Genomic DNA, 26,492 nt, shown 5'->3' on the forward strand with positions numbered 1-26,492 from the left:
CAGTTATCTACTTATGGCAATAATAGAATAAAACCTTTGCTTCCTTCTTATTTCCATAATTATACTGCTGATTAAAAGAGAATGAGGTTTTATGTCATCTGTATAATGGAATTGGTAATGGCATCATTATACAAATGAGCAAATTTATTTTTATTTATTTATTGAATTTGTATATCACCTAGTGCATCTAAGTTCCTGGCAGCTTACACCAACAAAAATGTATAGTATAATGATCATCCACAGTAATAATCTGCACACACTAACCCACAAACAATATAGTATGATACATAATATTCATAGAAATCAAATCTATGTAAGTATCAATCACAATTGACACAATAGCCAAATATATTGCTGGCAAACAATCAAATCTGTCTAGAAAACTATTGCTGGAGGGCCTACTCAAGCTTCTAGAACTGCAGCTGTTTCGGCCTCAACTCTGGAGTGCCAGCACTATCTTCTCTAGGAGGGCTTTTTCAGATGAGTCTGTATAGACCTTTATAGGTCACTAGTAGTATTTTGAGTTGCAGTTGGAAAACTGTTGATAAAACTCATACACGGCTTGCAAAATAAGTGTAATATAATCGTGGCAATGAGCAATAGTCAACGAGTGAGCCATGGATTTTACCCTTTTACCACTCTGGAGTGATGTTTATATTGAGCCATCCACCATAAAACCAAGTTCCATTTCATGTTTGGTCACAATTCAGACAACGTACTTAGAATATTTGTTGATCTAATGTGCATCCCTTTACTCTTACTGCCAAAATTGGTCAAAATTGCTAGAAAGAGCAGCTTTGCTTTGTAGAAAATACTGAATGTAAGATCAGACCTAAACATATAATAATAGTTTTCCTCGATCAAGCCATGGTCCAGCTTGGTCCAGCATTTTGTTTCATTATGGCTAAACAGGTATCCCTTGTGCTTCTAAGCAGATAGAGACAGTATCCCATTCCTGTCACCGTATCCTGCAAGTGATATTTAGCAATAGCAATAGCAATAGCAGACTTATATACTGCTTCATAGGGCTTTCAGCCTTCTCTAAGCGGTTTACAGAGTCAGCATATTGCCCCCAACAATCCGGGTCCTCATTTTACCCACCTCGGAAGGATGGAAGGCTGAGTCAACCCTGAGCCGGTGAGATTTGAACAGCCGAACTGCCGAACTAGCAGTCGGCTGAAGTAGCCTGCAGTACTGCACTCTAACCACTGCGCCACCTTGGAGATGTGCTGGCTCCAGCTCTGAGGAAATTGCCCTTGCGAAACTTGTTCTCCAGCCATTTATCCACTCTACTTTTAAAGCCATCCAAGTTTGTAGCTGTCATAGTGTCTTCTCACAATCATTCCATAGGTTACTTATATGCTATGTGAAGATATGCTTTCCTTTATCTAAATCTCTCCAGCTATTTCATGGACTGAGGAAGATAAATTCTTTCTTCCCTATTCTCCATGCCATCCACAATTTTGTATGTTTTTATCATGTCTCTCTTCAGTTACCATTTTTCCATTTTAGAGTGCTCCAAATATTCTGGATTTTGCTTGTAGGTTAGGTTTTGAAACTTCCTGATAATTCTGCTTGTCTTCTTCTGCAATTTCCCCAATTGTATGTTTTTTTAAAAAAGATGAACAGAGCTGCATATAGTATTCTAGATATGGATATACTATACTCTGGTACATGGACGTTACAAAGAGAGTTTTATTTTCAATAGTTTGTATATTTAAAATGAATTTGTCTTTTCTAAAACTGCTGAAAGCTGAGATTGTCAAGATCTTTTTTTGGTAGGGAAGGTGTCTCTGAACTATCTGTAACTAACACATATTAGGAAAATATATATATGTAGTTTAACATTTATGTGTTAAAAAGCATTCCTGCTGTTAGAAAAATATACAAATAACCTATAGAAAAATCACTTTTTATATGTTGCAATATTTCATATTGTATGGAGTCCTTGTTTAGCAACTGCCTCATTTAGTGACTATTTGTAGTTACGGCAGTGATGAAAAAGGAATTTTGTGACCAGTCTCCACATTTAGAACCATTGCAGGGCTATAAAGTAAAGGAAAGCTGGAGGAACATAATAAGTACAGTCATAATTTCACTTAGTGATCACTTCACTTAATGATCCAGTTGCCAGTCCCAGTTGTGGTCACTAAATGAGGGCTACTTGTGCTACTATTGTTAGAAGATCATTTAAACTGTGTGGGTTTGTACTCATTTTATAGTAGCCTTCTGCCTCAAAGTCTGTCTCATTATGAATTTAAAACAATGAATCTTTTGGGCTCATGGATGCATGTGGACCATGGGGAATTATTGTGGATGCAATTCACAAAATGATTACCACAATATTTTACTTATTTCAGCAATACAGCTTTAAGGCTAGGTACTGGTTCCAGATAAACATGTACTTCTAGGAGTTTGTAGTGAAATTGTTGGAAGAAACATCAGCTATTGTATACTGCTTTGTTTCCCTTGGGTTCTGGAGGAGGAGGAGGAGGATACAGGGAGTAGACAAAGCAAGACCACTGTCCTTACTGACTCAGTTGCGACCCCCAATTGGGGGCCCTTGGGGGGCAAGCTTAGAAATGGGGCAGGGGCATTTCATCTCTGATGAAATGCTCCCAGCTTTGCCAGTTCATTGCCCATCATTCCTTGTCAATTTCCTAGCATTGTACAAAGCCACAGTTGCCCTGGAGGTTAGGTGCTGTACCCACTGAGTCGTATTTCGAGACCACCTTCTCAATGCCTCATTGCTAATGGCTTAGTGGAGAATATTCTTGTCTTTTCTTCAGGCATCTCATCTCCACTGGACACTATTTTAGGGCAAGCAGGGTTGGTTTAATTCCTTCAGCCCCCATACTTCTCTGGTGTGGCCTGGACCCCCAGCATTGCTGAATAAATAGAAAACCCTTTTTTCCCCTTTCCCTTTCCAACTTCATCAATATGCCTAATATTTGATGAAAACTGCCACTTTTTCCTTTTCCAGCATCCCAACACAGCTGCTACTCTTTATCTTTTTATTTCAACTTTTTTTTTAATCATACAAGTTGCATTCCTGATGCAACTTTCTCACTCTTGTCTCTTTGGTAAAGTGCTCGGCTTAAATCACAGCCCTCTTTTTTAAAAAAAAAATGCTTTTCAACAGGAGTTGAATAGTGCGTGTTCAGGGAGCATTTTTCAGCACCAGGAGCAAGTATCCTAGTTATGCCCACAAATTAGTAGTTACAAGTTGGTGCTGAGGCAATTCTCATGTTCCCATGGGTGTCCATTGGGGTACACGACATTTTACAGCTTATATATTCTGAAGAATCAGAGAAATGCTATATTTTTAAAAGGCATGATTCTGTCTGTATACTCAGTTTAAAAATGGAAGGCTATTCCAAGCACAGATTGAGATTCCAGCTTAGACAACAACTGCTCAAGAGCATCTCCTTTAGATTGTGGAGGAGTATGGGAGATAAAGCTTGACTTTATTACCTTTTTTATCTCCTCCCGTCTGCTTTTTGACCCCCCCTAGATGCACAGAGAGAAACTTTGATTGACAACATACCTTGGGTTTGAAGGCAATTAACTTCAGAACCATCTCAACGGTGAAAAGGCCAGTGAACAGCATGTTGAGGATGTTCATTGCTTGTTTGAAGAGAATACTTTGACCATAGTGCTGAAAGCAAATCCCCAACAACTAATTATTCCAATTTGCATTGTGAAAAGTGGATTGTTTTCTCCTTTTACCAGTTCTCTCTCCCCTCTGCTACTCCACTTCTATGTCCTTCTGATTTCTTTATAATTTAACTAGCTGATAACCTGGGGGTTGCCCGTGTATTTATTTATAGGGGGGAAATGTCCAAACCAAACGTAATTTTAAATGTTGGATTTTCTCCCTTACCAGAGGGAGCCCCCTTGTGGAGTACTGTGAAGCCGTTACAATGGCAACTCCGCTGCGCTGTACAGTAGAAGCAATTTTATGGCAGTACAGTAGAAGCCACTTTAAGGTGCAACAGGCTGTATCTTAACAGAACACACACCCTGAGGGGTGTTAGGGCTGTCTTACCCCCACAGTGTTTTTTTTCCAGAGAGTAAGTCATCTGTTTGGTTGAAATTGCTTGAGGCGTTCCAGAGTTATGCTGGAACATATACTAACATCCATTTTTATATAGATAGATGAATTAATCATTAAAAACATATTTCATTTCAAAACCAGCTGTGTTATGGAAAACACAGTTTTCTAACACAATATCATGGGTTATCCACTTAAAATATGATAATGTGATTCCATCCTATATCTAATTAATTAAAAAAGAAAGGCCATGTCCTCAGAGGAGGCAGTGCTTGACTTATGATTGGCCATTTAGCGACTGTTCAAAATTATGGTGGACCCAAAAATGGGACTTTTAACCCAGGTCTGTAGTAGCAACAGTTAGACCTCTTTCACAGTCATGTGTCCAAACTTTAGGCACTCGGCAACATGGCCACTTTTATGGCCATTTGCAGTGTGCTGTGGTCACATGACTGCATTATATGATGTTTTTTCTTCTGTTTTTTAGCAAAGTGAGCACAGAGCAAACTATTAGTTCGCTTAACAGCTATAGCATTCACTTTACGACCACTGGGGTTGTTTAATGACCGCAACAAAAACATAAAAATAAGTTGGTTATGTGACCAAACCATTTTTTGACTATCACGACATATGACTGTAATGAACAGGCTCCATTACAGTGATATATAGAGGAGTACCTGTGTATATTTGTGACATGTCCTCACACTGCTGCTTCCCCCATCACTGATTTTCAGGCTTTTGGCAACCAGCTCACATTTACCATGGGTTGCAACAATCTGTGGTCATGTTACTGCAATTTGTAATTTTTTTGCTATTTTCCAGCTGAAAAGTGGCAAAAAAAATGGCCACTGGATATGCTGCATTCACTTACTGTAAAAAAAAACCAGTGTGTGTGTGTGTATACAATTTAAATTAAAAATAATAATTTAACATTTTTATTATTTCTGTATTTTGTACTTAGGAAATACACTTGCTTTAAAAAAAGTATGTAGTTGATACAATTTGTAGAATGGGACAAATTAATATTTCCAGATAGTTTTAGTTCCCTCACAGTTTTTCTTGGTTTTAATAATGTACTTATTTTCCCTTGACAATTAAAAAAACTACAGAAACTGTGCAATTTCTATATCATGAATATTGCAGTGAATTCAATATTAGCCATGATATCGTAAGACTTTTTCGGGCTGTATGCCGTGTTGAATTCTATTCCAAAAAAGTATTTCAGAACGCATGGTATAAAGACATTGCACTTGTCTTCAACTGTTTAAACTTTAAAGCAAGCAATACCATTTCCTAAGATAACAGGGTAGCTGCAGTAGTTAGCCAGGTGAAGATACATCTGTTTTAAAGATTTCTTTGAAGTATCTTTGCCAAATTATTTCTGAAGCTTTGCACAGCCCTAATATTTTCTAACTTCCCACCTACCTGCATGGCCAGGCAGATGGTGTTCAGCAAGATGAGGACGAACATCAGGTATTCAAAATAGGTGGAGTTCACCACGTACCAGACTTTATATTGGTACTGGTTTTTGGGGATATATCTTCGCAGGGGCCGGGCCTTCAGGGCGTATTCTACACATTGACGCTATTAAAAGGAAGCAGTGGGTTAGAAAAATAAATTCTACAATTATAGAATTTAGCTTGGTCAGAAATAATTATAACAATTCTTGCTTTAGGAGAACTAATTTACTAATGGTAAGTCTTGTGGTGCCTTAATGGCCGACACATTGTTTTGGGCCCAAACGTTTGTGTAGCATAGACCATTTTGTGAGAAACAACTGGTAGAGCAATTGGACCTCATGGAAGTTCAAGGAATTTTGAGAATTCCATCCAGTATGATCTTCAATGACTGGAAATTCTATAAGTTGCAGTCTTAAAATCTTATTAAATCTAATAACCTTTAATATTGCAATGCTGTAATTATTCACTTTGGAATAAACCACTGATCTCAGTAGTACTGGCCTGTTAATATGTATTAAAATGCAACATGAATACTCCAAAGTATTCCATTGCAACGGAAACAAAGACTTCCAAGAGACTGTGGAGTCTGACAGTTTTATTTCAGTGATGAAATTTTCATTATTATACAAGCACTGTCACAATGCACATATAATAGGGGAGGAGCTTGCATTGTGATGCTTGCTTTATCATGCGTGGCCCTATATCTTTCTTTTATTTTTTCTATGAAGATAATGAAATATTCTAATACTGCATGGGTGGGTAATGTTTTTCAGCAGTCAGCAGGCCTAGCACTATTCCGTAAGATTTGTAGTAGGATAGTATCACCTTCACCTTACATTCTAATAAATATTTAGTCGGATGTTTGAATTGTATCTTGCAGGATTTTAAGAGCCACATAATGGAATTACCTGGTTCTTGTCAAGCTCACAGTTCTTATATTCCTGTTCTCCTTGCTCTTGAAATGTGACGATCACGAAACCAACAAAGATGTTCATCATGAAGAAAGCAATGATGATGATATAAATAATGAAGAAAATTGAGATCTCCACCCTGTGGTTATAGATGGGCCCCACATCTTCCATATGGGAATCGATAGATCGATACAGCAGTCTGGAAACAAAACAAAAAAAGGAAATAGAAACTAAATACTTTCAGACAACCTAATTGGCAGGCTTTTGTTAAAGATCCTTTCTGAGCATGAAAGCACCAGAAAACAGCCTTCCAAATGTGCCATTTGAAAGTTTCCAGATTTCCAGTCTTGTGACTATGTGAGAAATGAGACAGTAAAATGAAATGAAACATTATTTTCTAAAGAACTTTTAACACAGTAATGAGTTAGCACATGATAACACACTGAAGTACTGAATGACAAGTCAAGTTAAACAAGTCAAGTTAAAAGCGGAAAAAGGCAAATCATTTTGCATCTATAAAATATAAACAAAAAATGCCTTATATACTCACTCTGGCCAGCCTTCAAAGGTTGAAACAGTGAAAAGGGCCATCATAGCTGTTAGGACATTGTCAAAATCAAATTTGCTATTCTCCCAGCTTCGGGCCTGGATGATTGGTTGAGACACTTCTCCTTCCTTGTAAGTGATAAAATTGCCCCTATGAGGAGAAGGAAAGTAAGGGGGATTGGGGGAAATAGACACACACAAAAATTCCTTGACAGCGGTTGACATGGAAAAGAGGTCAGACAAACGATCATGAACTCACTTGCATTCTGCTTCTGTTTGCTTGGAGCTATCAGTGCAGCTGTACAGTTTGCCCTGGAGGAGAATGAAAGAGAAGAATAATTTAATTATAGAGCAGAACACAGAGTTATGCGTTCATTACTGCCTCATGAAGAAAAAAATGTGCTTTTTCTCCTCTCTTCATCTATTGCTGTTTAAAGTTTTATCAGCTTGAATTATATTGCCAGCCTTACTGCATTCTGTATGGATCGTAGTCTATGTTGCCAACAATTGCACTTTCGAACTTAAGCTATAAAATTTCATTCAAGGCAACACATGGACAACAGAGTTAAGAGTCAAACTGGGATAGGAATAAGTATTTTATCATACAGTTACTTCATAACTCAGAATTCCTTCTATTAAAACAATATTTTTCATGTTTAAGTATATGGAAAAATTAATCACCAACAAAACATGTTTCCAGCCATTTTCCAAACTATTTCAAATATGCAAATCTACCAATATGTCAACTAGATTTGGCATGTGCATTACATAAATATACTGAAGATTTTCCTTTTATCTGAATGGGTATGAGGGAATAGGTTGAGAGGGAAGGGAAAGTCTAAGAAAGTTGTGGTTGAAGGAGCTGATGTGATTCTCAAAAAGAACAAGATTAAAAGCTTACATAACAAAACACAACATTTGCATGATAAAAGGGTGTGGAAAAAATGCAGATACATCAATAATTTTGATGTAAATTAAATTTAGTTAATTTTTTTTGCTTTTTCATATGGTATATGCTTAATTTCTTTGGCTTATAAATTCTAACTTTTCATACTTTGTGTAACTTTCCTTAGTCCAAACGGAAACAATTTATCCTGTATGTACAGATAGGCCTTGAGTTACAACCACAATTCACCCTCAGATTTCTACTGGTAAGGATGACACTTGTTAAGTGAGTTGTGCCCCCATTTTATGACCTTTTTTGCCACAGTTCTTAAGCAAATCACTGAAGTTGTTAAGTGAATCATACGGTTGTTAAAGGAAGCTGGCTTTCCCCCCATTAGTTTTGCTTGTTGGAGTCTGGGAATGTTATAAACAGTGATCACATGACCCCAGGCAGTTCAGCTATCGTAAATATATGCCAGTTGTCAAATGCCTGAATTTTGATCATGTAACCAGGTAGATGCTGCAACAGTTGTTAAGTGTGAAAACTGGTCATAAGTCACTTTTTACAGTGCCACTGTGACTTCGAATGATCACTAAATTATTGGTTACAAGTCAAGGACTAACCTATAATTATGATTATAGTAAGGATAAAAAGGATATCATATAGTGATATATTTGCATCCTAAAGGACAGTATCACTGACTTAGTATAAAATGATATATTTGTATTTTGGTAGAATATTAAAACAAAGGAGACTTTGAAGAAACAGAAAAATCATAGCAATTCTCTATTTTAGGGAAAGTGTTTTTTGTGTACTCTGAAAACTGGAATACACTATAACACTACATGCTATTATTATATGAATTATTATTCATATAATGAAATGAAGAACTCTTAATCTAAGATTTTATGAAGCAAACTCAAATGTTCTGAGTTTTCCTACTTTGCATGTACCATTATTGCTGATACTGCAAAAGAAGTTTTCAGATAGAAAATACATTGAAGGCAGCTCATTGCTAGCTTCTACTTTTTTCCAAACCCAGATCTCAGTTACTTTGAATAACAGCCACAATATTAATATCTGCCCTGTGTGTACACCTGATTAACTATATAGGTTGATGAGATCCGTATGGTGGACTTTCCAGCTTCTGGAATTATCCCTAGCTTCAGGAAATGTTCATTCATGTGTGCACTGAATGCACTGAGAGAACAGCTGGGCTGATTCTGCTCGTCTTCACTACTCAACAAAATTCAGAGACGTTTCTCACATCCATCCAGCTGCAAACATAAAATCTTCCCTCAAATTATCACCAAATGTGGCACAAGGCCCCAAATCACATTCAAGTAGTATTTGGGGCTACTTTTGCAGAGAATTACAGTGACATTGAACATATTAGTTCAAAAGTTGAACACCATTAGTTACTCCCTGAGTGTATATTATGAACTAAAGTGCCCAGTAGCTCTCTCAGATTAAACAAGTCGGTTACTTTAATATTTTGTGATGATCGTTTTGGAAAATGTAGAGCCCCAGGCAGTTTGTCTTTTCCTTTTCTCCCAAACTCTTCCAAACAGTTCTACTGGATTGTCATTATTATTATTTTTTGATCTTCAATGAAAAAGCGAGGGACAGGTCCCGTGACATTTACCTTGAACAACTGAACCCCAATGCAGGCAAACATGAACTGCAACAAGGTGGTCACGATCACGATATTCCCTATGGTTCGTATAGCTACAAATACACATTGAACCACGTGCTGCAAATAAAAATCAGAAATAAAAACAAGTTGAGTTTTTCACTTTTGAGTCTTTTTAAATACTAATATTCTTGTCACTTAGCCATCTCATATATCTGTGCAGTTTTACTTAGAAGGCAAAAATCCACAGACTATTTAAACCTGTGATGGCGAACCTATGGCATGCATGCTACAGGTGACACGCGGAGCCATATTTGGTGGCACGCCAGCTGTCATCTCCAGTGCGCTTGTGTGCATTTGGCCAGCTGATTTTTCGCCCTTCCAGAGAGCCAGGGCAGGCCGTTTTCGCCCTCTCCAGGCTTCAGAAAAGCCTCCAGAGCCTGGAAAGGGGTCGCACGCACATGCGTGGAGGGGGGGTATCGCATGCACAGATGGGTGGGGAGATTGAGTGGGCACGCGCGTGCACAATTTTGACACAGCGTAAGAAAAAGGTTTGCCATCACTGATTTAGACTGACTTTGGAAGCAGAAAGGAATAAGAGCATCATTATGTCATAAATGTTTCACAATAGATAGACTGCCCACTTTCTAAAAACTTTTATCAGCTTTTTACCATTTCTATCCACAGTGAAAAGGCTAAACCACAGTATCTCCTAAGGTAGTGATTTTTTGGGGGAAGAGGACCTGTAACTTAAATGAATATGTTGCCTTTGTTTAGATGACAAATGGCCACCCTTAAGATGCCCTTAACATTTTTTTGAGAATTTTTTTTTATTGTTTTATCGTTGAAAGTGTATCGATTGGTTACAAATATATTCCGTGCATTTCTTCCATAGTCCTTACATATACTTCATTCAAATCATGTTGTACACTTTAAATCAAGAAAGAAAAGTTATGTATTTTACTATCCCTGTGCCATAATTCTCATTTGGTTACCATTGTTTAAACATGTTTTTATCTAGAATCATTTATATTAGAAGACACAACCACCTGCTAGCGTTCATTTGCAATTTCAATAGATCTCCAATGCCATTGCACCTTTATGACATGTTCTAAAATTAATTCGGTTAAGTAAGATATCTAAGCATTCTCCCCCCCCCCCTGTAACACACCTGTATGTATCATTAAATATTGTCCATTAACATTTCATTGTTATTACTGTAGTTAACTAAAGGTTATTTACTGATTATCTCACCTCTCCTCTCCAGGCTGCCCATAACAATTTTTGAATGGGACAGTCAGTATTAGAGAAAATCTGTACCATCCTGTAGCACAGCCAGGCCTATGCTGTACTTCACTCAGAATTGCCATTCACATTGTTTGTAAACCTCCCAGAGTCATTTAGGTGAGATGGGTGGTGTAGAAATTTAATAAATAAATATAAATATGGATCATTGTAACACAGAGAAATTTCCTGCCCTAGAGCATTTGCAAGTCAAATAATTTAATACCAATTCACAAAGCTCCAATATTGGCTCCAATCCAATATTATCCCAGAAAAAAAAGGGTAGATTCGTAATTTTTGTCACAAATGTGAATGACAATCATTTACATATAGGAAGATAACTAGAATTGTACACTTGTAGGTACTATTTCCTTGAAGACAGTTAACAAGGAATCCGAACAAAGCAGATGGACTGAATCACTGCCTTTATACTCCTTGCCTACCACTAGAAAAGACCCCAAGCTGATTCATTCAGAGAAGGAGCATAAAGCAAGAGAGCATTTCATCTTTTATGGACTGATAACAGTTTTCTACCTTTAAACCCTTCGCTCTGTTGATTGCCCGCAGTGGTCTGAGGACTCTCAAAACACGTAATATCTTCACTACATTGATTGCGCTGGACCTAGAGAAGAACATTGAACATCAGGATTTACTGTCATTCTAGGCATTATCTATGAGCTGAAAAATTATGTAGTCAAATAGATATGACTGTGCACAGAAAGCCAATATTACAGTATGTTTACTAGTTGATATGCTTTTAAATAAAATGTACAAGACGTATGAAAGAAGGTTTGTAAAAGATTCATAGATCTTTCCCTGGAACGTTTCTACTGAGTTGCTTAAAACTGAAATATAAAGCTGGCATCCTTACATTAGTTAAAAGTATATTTAATCTTTTCATAGAAAAATGTTGCACTTATTTAGAATGTCTTCAACTTAATCATTTATATATAACTTTATTGTAATACCTTATTCATGAAATGTGCATTGGCCTGGCAGCAGATATTTTATTCTTTTTACCATTGCATGCCCATGTTAGGTTTTGAGGTTTTTGTTTTTAAAAGTATGTATATTATTCTAAATATATACACGGATTCTGTTCATACAGTCTTTCTACTACATTCCATTATTACTATTACTATTATAGCTTAGATGCTGCACACTAAGACTCTAAAGGGGAAGGAGATGTTAGGGACAGGTGTATTAAACTGTATAAAAATATCACATTGACCAAGAGGAAAGAATGACAAGTAAATCTGCCAAATGCACAGCAGACATACTGTATTTTTCAGAGTATAAGACGCACTTACCCCCCAAAGAGGGTGAAAAAGTGGCTGAGTCTTATACACTGAATACAGCATTTTGGCCTCCTGAAACCCCACCCCTTCACAAAAATGGATATGCAGAGGCTTTGGGAGGCCTGCAAAGTGTTCCTGGGGGATGGGGAGGGCAAAAATGGGCCGGTTTTTGTTTGTTTTTGCCCCCTGCCCCAGCAGCACTCTACAAGCCTCCTAAAAGCTATGCATGCCCTTTTTTGGGGCAAAAAACGGGCCTGTTTTCATGAAAAACAGGCCATTTTTTGCTCATCCCCCCCCCCAGCCCCTAGGAGCACTTTGCAGGCCTCTCAAACTCTCTGCATGCCATGCAGAGGGTTTGGGAGGTCTGCAGAGTGCAAAATCTTTTTTAAAAAATTTACCTCTTCAAAATCTTGGTGCATCTTATACTCCAGTGCGTCTTATACACTGAAAAATACAGTAATTAGAAAACGGGTGCCATGCAGTAGCCATCCTGAGGCACTTTAAGATAGGGGGTCTCAGAAGCATTTCACCAAATTACTAATTCAGAAAAGATCAGTTCTATAGTTACTTGTTTTCTGAAAAAAATTGTCAACATACAACTTGGCTCTGTTAAACACAAATCCCAGCATAGGCAGAACTTCCTGGCCAATCGCAAAGAGGCTCAAAGCCACTGGAAGAGCTAGATTAAAGTGCTGAAGAAGTTGGCTTTGGGAGCTGTGTATTCTTTGAAAGAGGCTGAACTCTTCTTTCTTTCTGCTATTTATCACAGCACCCTGAGAGTTTTCAGACTGTGTGAACTTCAAAAAAATCAGATTAATTATGCATCATTACTGAAGTTTTTGATTTCACTATAAGCCATACTATTTGCTGTTAATTAGGAATCCATGTTTCCAAATTTGCTTATATTTTTTTTATCTTCCTTGCCCATACTTTCATACCTTCCTGCCTCCTTGGCAAAACATATGACATCATCTTTTTTCTTTTTCAGTTTCCTAATATTGGCCTGGGACTCTGCTAATCAAATAAGTCACTTATCTCAACATTATGATCAAGTAACGTCCTCTTTAAATTCCCACGCTGATTTATTCTAGCCTTCAAAGTTTTCCATAATTTGCTCTTACATTTCTTACCCTACCACACCAATGCCCTGATATTGTCTTGCTCATAAACAATTCTCAGCTTTATATCAATCTCAGCCATACAAAATTCTCCTATTTCAAACTACTCAGTGCTTTTGCACCACCGCTGTGTGTGATTGGTGTGAATGTGTTATATTGAGCACCAGTACAATGTTGCTTCCATTTTCTTCAAATCTATTCTTCAACCCCCATGATGCTTTAGATCCTTCCTCCTAATTCCTATTGCAACCAAGGCTTCAACCTGAGTCAAATGCATAATAATCAATCAAACAAAATTGTTTCTTTTTTCATTTGCTTCTGCTGCCATTATCTCCTCTTTTGTTTCTTCTATAATATTATAATATATATAACTTAGTACATCTTGGCTCATGGTTTTGTCCTTGGACTAAGTCAAGTGCCATAACACTTATTGCCGATTGTCAGAATATAATTTTTTCTTATGATAGCTTAGAAGTCGATTTAAAATCCAGTATCGGTCTGAACTAAAAACAGCATATTGTGGCTTCTTAATTATTCTTCATACAAATATACAAAGACCCAACTATTTTGAAATGAGAATGAAAATCAAACATGTAAAAGCATGAGCAAAGGGAGCATTTAAAGCAAAGAAGAAAGAAAGAAAGAAAGAGGAGGAGAAGGAGGAGAAGGAGAAGGAGGAGGAGGAGGAGGAGAAGGAGAAGAAGAAGAAGAAGAAGAAGAAGAAGAAGAAGAAGAAGAAGAAGAAGAAGAAGAAGAAGAAGAAGAAGAAGAAGAAGAAGAATTTGTAGGGAGAACCTTCATTTAGCTTGTGCCACAACTGTGTCTCCCTTTCCCTGATCTATCCATCTTCCATACGATAGTTGGAAAGGTACGATAGCTTACTCACTGGATCCCGAAGGAGATGAGAGAAACGCTAACCACCAGCAGGTCCAGGATGTTGAAGTAGTTCCTGCAGAAGGAGCCTTTGTGAAGGAAAGCCCCATAAGCAGTCATCTATAGGCAATCAAGATTTTACTGTTAGCAAATGCCAAAGATTTTCAGAGCAACGAAAAGGAGAGTAGAGGAGAAAAACTCTATACATTTGAGCACAAAGTTTCACATGAAGAAGGCAAAGAGGAGTAAATGTGTTTTTCAGGAAAGGGCATGCTAGAAAAACTTGCTAGTAGCATCTGGCCCAACTAAGGAACGGCTGTTGGCAGCTTGCTATTTATTGCCTTTTGAATACACTTTTCTTTTTGTTAGCTTTCAGTATGACATTCATTCTAGAATTTGGTAAAATGTACTTTCCCGTATGATTATTATTTAAGTTTTTACTCCCCCCCCCAAACCTCCTTTAATGAAAATTAGTCTGGTGATCTCAATAGGAAGAAGGATCTTTTCATAGTTCTACCAGATCCATATTCTTTAAACTTTTAGAAGGGTCATCATCACACTGCTTAATCTCTCACTGAATTGAGGACTATATCTCTGCTCCTTTCTTACCAGCAGGCACAGTTTTTATCAATACAGTTAAGTCTGATGTAATATCAGTTCTATAACATGAGGGATCTAGGTGTCCATGCAAGAACCCCAAGTTTGATTTCTATTATCAGTGATAAGGTAAGGTATATCTGAATCAATACTTGCCATCACTTATAAAATCTAAATGTACTATTAATTAGATCATAGCAGTTTCTGCATGGTTTTTTTATTATTACCAGCAAAACTCTCTTCCAAGAAAATAAAAATTTCTGTAATTCAAAATCTTGGGGCTGTTTTTAATGGCTTAAAATTTCAAGGAATGCCTTCTCCATACAAACTTTCAAGGACACTTCAGTAGTTTTTGTGAAGTGAAAGTGGCTTTGGGACTTTGTGAAATGTGTTCCCTAAGGACACACACTTGGCACGTATGTTTGTTGCTTTTTTTGACATCAGGCTAAAATATTCCTTTTCCCAGGCATTTCATTATTTTTAGTCCCTTTGATCCTAACATGCATACATCACACTGGGGTGGTATCTTTTTCATATTTTTCCTGTGCCACAATAATAACTTGTTTGCATGTTTTGTCTGTTCGCTTTGCATTTATTTAATAGACCAAGACAATACAAATCTCAATACTGTGATTTGATTTTGAAATGTTTAAAAAATAATGAAGTGTGGCTAATCTGCTTAAATTTCTTTTGGCTGATATACCTAATTGCCAGGGGTGGGTTCCGGATTCTTTCACTGCTGGTTCTCTCAGGGATGTGCTTCGGGCACGGGCGCGCTTTGCACATGCACATGCGCAGCAGTGAAAAAAATGTTTCTGTGCATGCGCAGAAGCAAAAAACAAGATGGCAGTACTGTAGGCAACGCCAATAGAACTGATTCGGAGGCATGGGTGGCCAAGTTACTAACTACTCAGCCGAACCGGTCCGAACTGGTAAGAACCCACCTCTGCTAGTTATTACAAGGAAAGTGTTACCTGCACACGGAATTTTAGCATGACTCCTTAAACATATCATACCTGAAAATGTCTTAAAATAAAGATACTTGTTTTATTTATTTATTAAATTTAAAATACTGATTGGAATATGAGGAACAAACAATCATAGGGGCATTTTCAATTCTTGCAGACAACTCGGAATGCACTGCATTGACAATTTGTAATTTCCTCTACTGGATTAAAAAAATCCACATTAATCTGAGTGGTAGAAATTAACATTTAACATTCTCCATACCACTGAAAGATAAATAAGTCAGTCACAACTGTCTGGAGGGGCTTAAAGGCACTGGATATTTTGTACTACACCACTTATTCTAGTTATCTGTGCTCTTCGGTATATGAGAGAGCAAAGTTACAAGATTGAAGGAAATGTGATCTTTTAAACATTGATGCTGTTAACATTATAGTAGAACAATACTGAAAGCTGGTGTAATCTTCAGTGGCTGCATGGACAGGATATCTACCTCAGTTTGTCTAGGCATAGCTTGCTTATTTACTTAACTCAGTTTTCTGGAATTGGATGTCATGCTGGATTAGAAATTTCCCATCCAGGTTGGAATCAACAAAAGGTGATGCTGTGATTTAGATATGCTAGAATAACCTCAATCAAGAGTTTCTAAAATCTACCAAGGTGGCATAACGTATTAATCAGTTACCAATGGCCTGATAGGGATTTAATAATTCCCCCCCGTCTTTTCATTTTTGGCAGTTTCAGGATGGGTAAAGTTTGCTCCTATTTCAATAGATGTGTGCTGCATTGGCTATTTCAGCAATTGTAATTTAACATAGTAGGCCACATTTAATACAATTCCATTTTTTAAACACATATATTCAAGGCATCTTGGCTTTGTATTTGCTCACACTAGCAAATTGCTAGAATTTCCTGGTCTATTAGGTGGCAATTCCGCTCCCTAAAGCCAATTTAGCACTTCAAGACATATAAAATAGAAATTGTATTCTAAATAGTCTGACTCATGTCAGACCCCATGTTGCCTGAGTTTATAATGACAGGTTATAATGTGGTTTTTTTTTAAAAAAGTTTTGTTTTGTTTTAGGTTAGGAGCGATATAAGGATATTAGGAGAGCTTATCACAAAGGGTCCCTTTTTGTATGGTACATGGTTATTGCTTCCTGAAATGAAAACATGTGGTGTTCCAGGACATTTATTCTTCCCTGAGCTTCCTGGGTAATTTGGTTGCTATATACCAGTGTTGGATAATCTTTTCAGCACCGAGTGCCAAAACCAGAATGCGTGTTGTGTGTGAACGTGTTGGAAACCAGAAGAGCAGTTGCTCTTTTGGGTTCTGGAGCACGTGTGTGCCCCAGCCAGCTGGTCTTCAGATGCGCAGAAGCGTTGGAAACCAGAAGAGCAGCAGCCCAGAGCTCACATGCGTGCTGAACAGCTGGTCTTTGTGCGCACATGCATGCCGGAAACTAGAAAATCAGCTGCCCAGTGCGCATGCGCACACTGGCCAGCTGATCTTCCGGTTTATGGTGCTCCTACACACAAAGACTAGCTGGCTGGTGTCCATGCACACACCGGAACCTGGAAAAGCAGGTGGCAACGGCGCATGCCCAGAAAGAGAGCTCTACGTGCCACCTCTGGCTCACGTGCCATAGGTTCACCATCATGGCTATACACCAAAGACTAACAGGTGTACTAACAACTGAGACTATAGTAGTTACAATGGATTAGTTCCTAAAACATGCACAAGCACAACTGAGCGACAAAGGACACCGACCTACAGCGAAAACACTTCGGATCTAAAGCAGTACAAAATGACAAAGCAGAAAGCAAGAGGAGCACAGAAGGCTCAGAGTGGTTACCTTAAGAATAATTTCTAATGTAAAGATACTAGTGAAGACATAATCTGCATTGCCTAGGATCTGAAAAATAAGCACAGTTGGGTTAGTGATCACTGAGCATGGTCAAAACACAAACAGGTGTGTGGGTTAGCAACAGAGAGCAGCAGAAAATTAGTGGGCTTACAAGTGAGAAGCTAATGGAAGAGGAGATGGGACTTTACCTTCAGGGCAATTTCAATGGTGAAAATGACAGTAAAAAATATATCAAAACAAAAGAGAACCTGTAAAACAAAAGGGAAGGGTTGCAGGGAGAAGGAAGGTATGTGAGTGAACACTATAAGACTAAATCAAAATATAAAGTCAAAATGAATAGCTACGTTAAGGAGCTGTATTGGTGAGTGATTGCAACTTTTCAGTGAAGACAACTACCAGGCTATAAGCAGGATATTTAAATAACAGTTGTCTTTGTTTGCTATTTTTTCACCTGTGCTTTCATGAGAAAGCAAAGTACTATTTCTGTAAAACAGTATTTGGTAAATACTCTTGGCCAGAAAATTTAAATATACTTGATCTCTGGTGGAAAATGTATGCTTCCTCCCTCCTTCTCTCTCCCAAAACTATGATATGTATGTAACTCTGTTTTATTATCAAGGGAAACAAATTCACATGTTGAAAGCCAAGCTCCCTGAGACTTACTGAATGTTGTTATAAAGCCACACCTTAACTGAGTTTTTTTTAAAAGTGGTTCTAAGTATATCTATCATTCAAATCAGGGAGACTTACTCTGGGGTCACCATAATTAAGATTAGGCTGCAAAGTGCAATATAGCTCTATCTGATCCTCAAGTAGGGATAGATTTGACTGTATGTAAACAAAATGCCAAAGTAGACCTGAGTTAAGATTTGTTCCTGGAATGTTGTTCACTATAATGTCAAATATACAACATTTTGTTCCTTTTAACTTTATTAAACTTCACAGGTTTAGTGCCTCTGAGGGAAGAACAGTAACTCATCATTGCACAAAGAAAAAGTTGATTGGATGGAACATATTTAAAGATATCTGAAGTTGTTAAAACAATGCCGGAAGAAAGGGGTTTTCACCCAATTGAGCTTTCTTCCTCGCTTTTAAGCTTTATGGGCAAAATTCTATGCCAGCATAATTAAACATGACCGGATTAATGCTCAGTTTAGCATAGCACAATGCAGTTTTGGAGCTATTTTGTTGAGTTCCCAACAATAGTTCTTAATTACTTTATTTAAAAAAGATGGGAAGTGGCTCTATTTTTGTGAAAATGTACAGTAAATAACCAATTAAATAGCCGTACAATATAATTTTATAACATTACAAAAATTAAACAATACAGGTCAAGACACTGCAATTTGAATTACTCTTATGCAGTGCCTATGAATTTAGAAATACTTCCAAAACAACAGCAATCCCCCCCTCCCCGAAATAATATATGATCATACAAGATTTGCAGCTGCTTCTCTTCCTGGAATGAGATGATACTGGTGCTTAGGGGAGCTATCTTGAATTGAAAACAATTTTAAGGATGTGTCTAGTGCATTGAAAAAGTATGTGTTGAATAGAAATTATTATAAAACATCCGCATAACCCAAATCTCACTTGCTGATTGACGAGCAGATGTTTATTTGGTTTTAAATCATATTAAAATCAAAACAAATCCCCATTTGATGAAAAGAGATTGTTTGAAGAACTGGCCACACTGTTGAATAATTTGGAAACTATCACATTAAAGTACAGAATGATAAGAATATTAAAGAAATCCTATCCAAAATCTGCTATGGAATCTACTTCATGCATGCAGCAGGAAAGGCCTGCGTAATTGAATACTCCTAATCTTTCCCCTCATGGGCTCATTTCCCCGCATATCAATATTAATGAATCAATTAACTTGCACACATATGTATATGAACCACCATGTACATTTTAACCTGCTGATACCACTTTGCAGAGACAGTATAATTCAATATTCTGGCAGTAGGTAGAAATAGGAATGAGCAAAGCATTATACTGTATATTGGGAAGTTAAAAGAATTTGGACTAGAGCCAAATTCTGCATTTTGACAGTCTTCCTAGGCTAATATTGAGCCCAGGTGTTCTGAGCTCTGAATGACTATTGATGTTCAAGCTTCCCATTAATTTTAGTGTAGAGATCAGCTGCCTTACTAATATTTCTGGGCACTTTTACATAGCATAAAAATATTGGAAGCTTTTAACTGACAAGATAACTAAATATCATGTGCAACTCTTAAATGTCATGATTCTTTAGAGCAGTAGTTCTCAACCTCTGCCACTCTAAGATGTGTGGACTTAAGCCCAGCAATTCCCAGCCAGCCTGAAGAGACACGGGAGTATCTTTCCATAGAAGTAAAATTGCAAATTATGCTTAAAAGTGGGAGAAATCTTGCCCCCTGTTTTTATGCATCTTTCTTCTGTAAATTCAGTCCCACTGAGTTCAGTTATGTTTATTCTGAGGTAAATGGAAATAGAATTTCAGCCTTAAATGCTCACAATTATCAGGTTATTTTATGTATGATTACACCTGTAATTTCTGCTGTATCAATATTGAGAATTATTACCGTATATACTCAAGTATAAGCCGAGTTTTTCAGCCCACTTTTTGGGCTGAAAAAAGCCGCCTCGGCTTATACTCGAGTCAGTGAAAAAATTGACCAAAATGGAGGAGAAAAAGGGGCGGGGCCATGTCGCTGGGTGACGCTCGTGAATGGCCTGATGCCCCTGTGAGTTTCCCCTCCCTCTGTGTCAGTTTGCCACGCAGCGCGCACCGCACCATCGCCCCACCTCACGTTCTAATGTAATGCAGGGCTGTCTTACGATTCCCCTTCCTCCCCCTCCTGCCGCTCTGCAACGATGTCCCACCTCCTCCTTGTTATGGCAAGCAGCCACATAGCGATGTCCCACCTCCTCTGGTACAGTGATCCAATGATAGGAATCACTGTGCCGTGTGTCATAGGAGGCGGGACATCGCTCCCGCGGCTGCACGGGACATCATCATCACAGCGGGACATCAGCATCATGAGGTGAGTGAAGTATTTCATTGAATACACCGGTATTGTGTGATAATAATGCTAATGCTGAAGCTCTGTTTGGACATACAGATGAGAAGGAGGAATCCAGTTTTGAAGGATTTTAACTCTTGTGTTTTAGCTTGGTTGCTGAATGAGCTAAGGTTTTTGTACTTTTAAAGTTATTGTTGATACCATATTGTTTTTATTGACCCTCTTTTCCACTTACAGAGCTAGTTTACTGTTTTTCTTTGAAATAAATATTCAAAAACATTATTGGTATCTATTTTTATTTTTGAAATTTACCGGTAGCTGCTGCATTTCCCACCCTAGGCTTATACTCGAGTCAATAACTTTTCCAGTTTTTTTGTGGTAAAATTAGGTGCCTCGGCTTATATTCGGGTCGGCCTATACTCGAGTATATACGGTAGCCCATTAAAGTATATTTTATGTCATGTGATTCAAAATACCTTGATAGTTTTTCTTTTTACAACACATTCAAGTAACACTTGACACAGACTTCTGGTTACAGTGAATATCATTTTACAAAAAGAATCATCAGTAGGTAATTTCCCTGCATTTTCCTTGCTGTAAACAGACTGGGTGAAATTTGCCCTTTTCTGCATGGTGTATTAAATTACCGTATTTATCGGCGTATAACACGCACCGGCGTATAACACGCACCCCCCATTTTAACACAAAAATTTGAGTAAAAATTTTTTTCATTAAAAATAAATGACTTGGAAGCTCGGAACTTAATGTTGGATTAAAATTTATAACATTAGAACATGAATTATAACATTAACTCCTCTTAAAAGGCAAATATGAAATGAAAAAACACCTCTTTGAGCAAAAAAACTTAATCAGAATCACTGCTTTTTGGAAAACCAAAAACCTCTTCCTCATCTTCACTCTCTCCCTCTTTTTTCCCTTCCTTCCCCCTTCCTCTTGCCTATCAACTTCATCCTCTTTGTCTTTCTGCTCTTTCCCTCTCTTCCCCTTTTCTTCCTACCTCCTTCCTTCTCCCTCCCTTCTTCTTTTTCTTCCTTTCTTCTTCCATCTTCCTCCTTCTCCTTCCATTCTTTCTCCTTCCATCCATCTTTTCTCCTTCCATCTTCTCCCCCCCTCCCTTCTTCTTTTCCTCCCCCCTCCCTCCTTCCTTCCTCTCCTTCCCTTTCTCACACACAGGAAGGGGAGGGGGGCTATCTAGTCGCTTTCACAGCATAATTTCTTTATCTAACTTTTAAAAAACAGTGTGCAAATCAAACGAGATTTTCGTAACCTGCGAAGCACCAAGTTATATTATGTTGTTACAAATTCGCAGCTACTCCATTCTTTCTGATAGGGAACTACATTTCCCAAGATGCCTCAGGTCCTCAAAGCGCTGAACGCAGCTTTGCAATTGACTCCAGCGAGGCCTGGCAGCCGCCGGCTGGGGTGGTTGTCAGGGCGATGCGGAGCGGACGCGCCGTTTGTTACTGCTTCCAGCAATCAAGACGGACAAGGGAAGCGACTGAAACGGACGCTGGCCGCAGGAGAGCGAGGCTGCTGCCAGCCGTTTCACCTTGCGCAGCGAATTTGACTGGGTCCCGGGGCTTCTGCCGGGTGGCAGAAGCCCGGGACCCAGTCAAATTCGCTGCGCAAAGTGAAACGGCCGGCAGCAGCCTCGCTCTCCTGCTGCGGCTTCTGTTTCAGTAGGGAAGAAAACTTCCTTTCGCTTCCCGAATTTGACTGGGTCCCGGGGCTTCTGCCGGGCGGCAGAAGCCCGGGAAGCGAAAGGAAGTTTTCTTCCCTATTGAAACAGAAGCCGCAGCAGGAGAGCAGGGCTGCTGCCGGCCGTTTCACCTTGCGCAGCGAATTTGACTGGGTCCCGGGCTTCTGCCACCCGGAGTATCGGCGTATAACACGCAGGCAGGGTTTAAGCTTGCAATTTTAGTTTTAAAACTGCGTGTTATACGCCGATAAATACGGTAAGCACTGGGTGTTTCTGAAAAAGGAATGTTACAAAGACCAGCGAGGGGGTGGGGAATATTGATGATTTCTTGTTATCTAAATGATACTTTTGAAAATATTTCCACATATATTTCTGCTTTCGTTTTCAACACAGATCAAACTCTGGAACAAAGATTTTGGTATAAATACTTCTGAAACTGTCAGCTATAGCAGAAATGTATATACTGCCCATTTACAACTCTTCATACCCAAAATATAATAAAAGTAACAACTTTCTTGAAGAGAGCTAGACTATTGTAGTGGCTTGCTCTTGTCTTCTTCTGGTGTATATTTTTGACTATTATTAATCTTGATTATCTCCCATCCAAGTATGAATTCTGACCTTACATAGATTTTCAAATCAGTGAAACCTGTTGCCATCTGCTGTGGCTCTAGAATGTTTTAAATGTCTTTCAAAAAGGAAACAAAACATGTTTTGGGGATGCAAGGTTACAAGGAATGGCTTAGATCAGTTATTTCCCAAATTAAGATGTGTAGACTTCAACTCCCAGAATTTCCAGCCAAAGAACTGAAGTCCACATATCTTAACATTTGTAAGATTGAGAAACATGATTTAGGTAACATCTGTTCAAGCACATCTATATTAAATCAAATCTGAATGCAGGACGATATGTTTATCATACCGGATGGCCCCAGTTCAATCCTTGCCATTTCGAAATCTGGCTTTAAAAACATTTGCTTGACAATCTATAGGGTGATATTTTGAGGTAAAAACATTGATCACCTGATTCATTACAGGAAAGCTTTCTAAGGAAGGACTGAAAAATAGTTTGCAACCTAATCATATATAAATCTACTTGAGGTTAATTTCATTGATTTCAGTGAGAGTTACTCCAGGTAGGTATGTTTAACTGGTAGTTGTAATGGCCATTCTTCTATCTAGGGATCCACTGAAAATATAGTTTGATTGGAAGGGTAATGGATCCTTAGCCTTTTTGAGATTGATTCCCTAGAAAACCCATCTTATTGATGTCATTTGTTTATATGCTATTGACCACATAAACTTTGCTAAAGTAAAAAAAAAACCTCATATAAATATAACACCTCAGCTGCTTAATTTAATATGAATTCTAGATTAATTTACACAAAATTATGTGTGTGTGTTACAAGGCAGTCCTTGATTTATAACCGCAATGGACCCCAAAATCTCTCTTACTAAATGAGACATTTGTGAATTTAATCCCATTTCATAACCTATCATGCCACAGATGTTAAATGAATTATTGCAGTTGTTAAGTAACACAGTTGTTAAGGTTTCCCCATTGATTTTATATGTCAGGTCACAAAATAGCAATAGCAATAGCAGTAGACTTATATACCGCTTCATAGGCCTTTCAGGCCTCTCTAAGCGGTTTACAGAGAGTCAGCATATTGCCCCCAACAATCTGGGTCCTCATTTTACCCACCTCGGAAGGATGGAAGGCTGAGTCAACCCTGAGCCGGTGAGATTTGAACCGCTGACCTGCTGATCTAGCAGTAGCCTGCAGTGCTGCATTTAACCACTGCGCCACCTTGGCTCTTGTAATCACAAAAGGTGATTACATGTTCCCAGGTCACAGCAACTGCCTTAAATATGGGTCAGCAGCCAAGCATCTGAATTTTCATCATGTGGCCATGGGGATGCTGCAATGGTAGTAAGTGTGAAAAATGGTCATGTCACTTTTTTCAGTGTTATTGTCACTTCGAATAGTCACTAAATGAAGTGTAGTGGAGGACTACCTGTACTGACCAGCAGCTCTTTCTGTTTAGGCCAGGTGGCTGGAGAATTCTGGGAGTTGAAGTCCACAAGTCTTAAAGTTGCCAAGTTTGAAGGCCTCTGGTTTAGGCACTACCGTATTTTTTGGAATATAAGACGAATCTTTTTCCCTCAAAAAAGAGGCTGAAAATCTGGGTGCGTCTTATACACTGTACAGCATTTTTAAGCCTTCAGAAACCCCGCCCCTTCACCAAAATGGCTGTGCATAACTCGTAAGAGGCTTTCAGAGAGCTCCTGGGAGCTGAGAGGGGCAGAAATGAGCAAAAAGTGGGCCGTTGTTTGCTCAAATTTGCCCCCCAGCCCCCAGGAGTACTCTATAAGCTTCCTAATGCCCTTTTTTGACAAAAAATGGGCCCATTTTTGTGAAAAATGGGATGTTTTTTGCTCATTTTTGGACCCCCACTCCCCAGGAACACTCTATAAGCCACCTAAGGGCTATTCCTGCCCTTTTTTTGAAAACAAAATGGGCCCATTTTTGAGAAAAACGGGCTGTTTTGGGGAGGTTTTCAGAGTGCAAAAACTTTTTAAAAAAATTTGCCTCTTAAAACCTTGGTGCATCTTATACTCCGGTGCATCTTATACTCCAAAATACAGTAATTTAGATCAAGCAGCATGAGAACCTGGTAAGCACTAGTCATCTGGCTTCTGAACCTCATTCTGTACAATCTGCAGAGCAGTGAAAAAATGGAAGGCGTACTTGATTTCTAACTGAGTAGTGCCGAACTGGGTCCTCAGCTGCCAGAGAGATGCTGCTGAGCAAGATGAAAAAAAGGATCAGGTTGGTGAAAATGTTGTTATTAACGATGCGATGGCAGTGGAGCCGAAATCTGAAAAGAGAGAGACAGAGAGAGACAGAGAGGAGAGACACAACTTTACTCATCAGATATTACAGAGATCAATGTTTTACCTCAACCCCTTGATTTCTTAAGCTTATTTGTAGGCCAGATGCCAACAGAAACAGAACATTTGACCATAGGAGTCTTCATCAACAATCTGAAGTAAAATAGCCCAGTCACAAATTTGCCACCTCACTGAAAACATTGGGACAAATAAATCACAAATGAATTCCTACTCATGACTTTCAACTTTCTGCAAGGAATAAACGATGAAATAATGATTGTGACTTATGATATCCGTGATTTTAAACACATTTTGGCATTGCAAATCTGAGCAGAGGCCTTTGTGACTGAACTCACCTAAGCCATAAGGGTGTCTAACTGAAGATCCAAGTAAAGGTAAAGGTCCCCCTTGCACATATGTGCTAGTCGTTCTCGACTCTAGGAGGCAGTGCTCATCCGTTTCAAAGCCGAAGAGCCAGCGCTGTCCAAAGACGTCTCCATGCTTATGTGGCCGGCATGACTAAATGCCCAAGGCGCATGGAATGCTGTTACCTTCCCACCAAGATGGTCCCTATTTTCCTACTTGCATTTTTACATGCTTTTGAACTGCTGGGTTGGCAGAAACTGGGACAAGTAACGGGAGCTCACTCTGTTACGCGGCGCTAGGGATTCGAACCGCCGAACTGCTGACTTTTCTGATTGACAAACTCAGCGTCTTAGCCACTGAGCCACTGTATCCCTGAAGATCCAAGCAGAATGATTCAAATAAATCAATAGTTATTTTTTTAAAAGAAGATAAAACTGTAATGCGGTTGGGGAAGGGAAGAATACTGTACTGTTTTCAATAGGGTGAGGAGTTTTGTAATTCCATATGTAGAGATAGTCGACTATGATAATTGCGTTAAGATTTTGTTGTGAATGAATGTAAAATGATTACTGGAAAAACATTTACATTTTGCTTCTAATTCCCTCCATCTCTTATTTCTGTTCTTCTCAGATCTATATCAAACCATTCTGCTGAAGATGCAAGGAAGATTTTTATGGCTTGGAGACAAGGCTGCTCTTTCCTAAAGTTTTATGTCATCAAGGCCAGTTGTGTCTTCATGGCAGCAAGCTGGCCCTTGGGCTAGATTATTTACCCATCCCTGATATATGCCAAGAACCGTTCTTTTCCACAGAGCAATTCTATCTTGAAATAGAGATTATTTTTCTTTTCAATTTTCCATCTAGAATTTATTTGTCTCTTATAACATTCTTGGAGATCAGTGACAATAGTATATACATTTTCCTATATCGTAGAATTATCCACTGAGTAAGCTTGCATTGTACGAGACAGACTACAAAACATACAACTACCCACACTTTCTTAAAAG

The 26,492-nt window shown here is 38.5% G+C and overlaps 1 protein-coding gene across 2 annotated transcripts in view; it reads right to left on the bottom strand.

Annotated features, from left to right (window-relative positions):
* CACNA1C (calcium voltage-gated channel subunit alpha1 C) overlaps positions 1 to 26,492 on the bottom strand; it is a 483,479-nt gene that overhangs the window by 71,290 nt on the left and 385,697 nt on the right. The window contains exons 19-28 of one of the 2 annotated variants that reach the window (XM_032220855.1): positions 24,978 to 25,107; positions 17,683 to 17,742; positions 14,077 to 14,183; positions 11,309 to 11,396; positions 9,503 to 9,610; positions 7,231 to 7,283; positions 6,976 to 7,122; positions 6,423 to 6,624; positions 5,480 to 5,638; positions 3,548 to 3,658 (exon numbers count right to left, since the gene is read on the bottom strand). In XM_032220855.1, coding sequence (XP_032076746.1) covers positions 3,548 to 3,658; positions 5,480 to 5,638; positions 6,423 to 6,624; positions 6,976 to 7,122; positions 7,231 to 7,283; positions 9,503 to 9,610; positions 11,309 to 11,396; positions 14,077 to 14,183; positions 17,683 to 17,742; positions 24,978 to 25,107 — 1,165 coding nt within the window. Of the gene's footprint in view, positions 1 to 3,547; positions 3,659 to 5,479; positions 5,639 to 6,422; positions 6,625 to 6,975; positions 7,123 to 7,230; positions 7,284 to 9,502; positions 9,611 to 11,308; positions 11,397 to 14,076; positions 14,184 to 17,482; positions 17,543 to 17,682; positions 17,743 to 24,977; positions 25,108 to 26,492 lie in introns of both variants that reach the window. The other variant, XM_032220856.1, reaches the window with a different exon arrangement.

The sequence above is a fragment of the Thamnophis elegans genome, chromosome 7 (assembly GCF_009769535.1).
Source record: "Thamnophis elegans isolate rThaEle1 chromosome 7, rThaEle1.pri, whole genome shotgun sequence".
NCBI classification, from domain to species: Eukaryota; Metazoa; Chordata; class Lepidosauria; order Squamata; family Colubridae; genus Thamnophis; species Thamnophis elegans.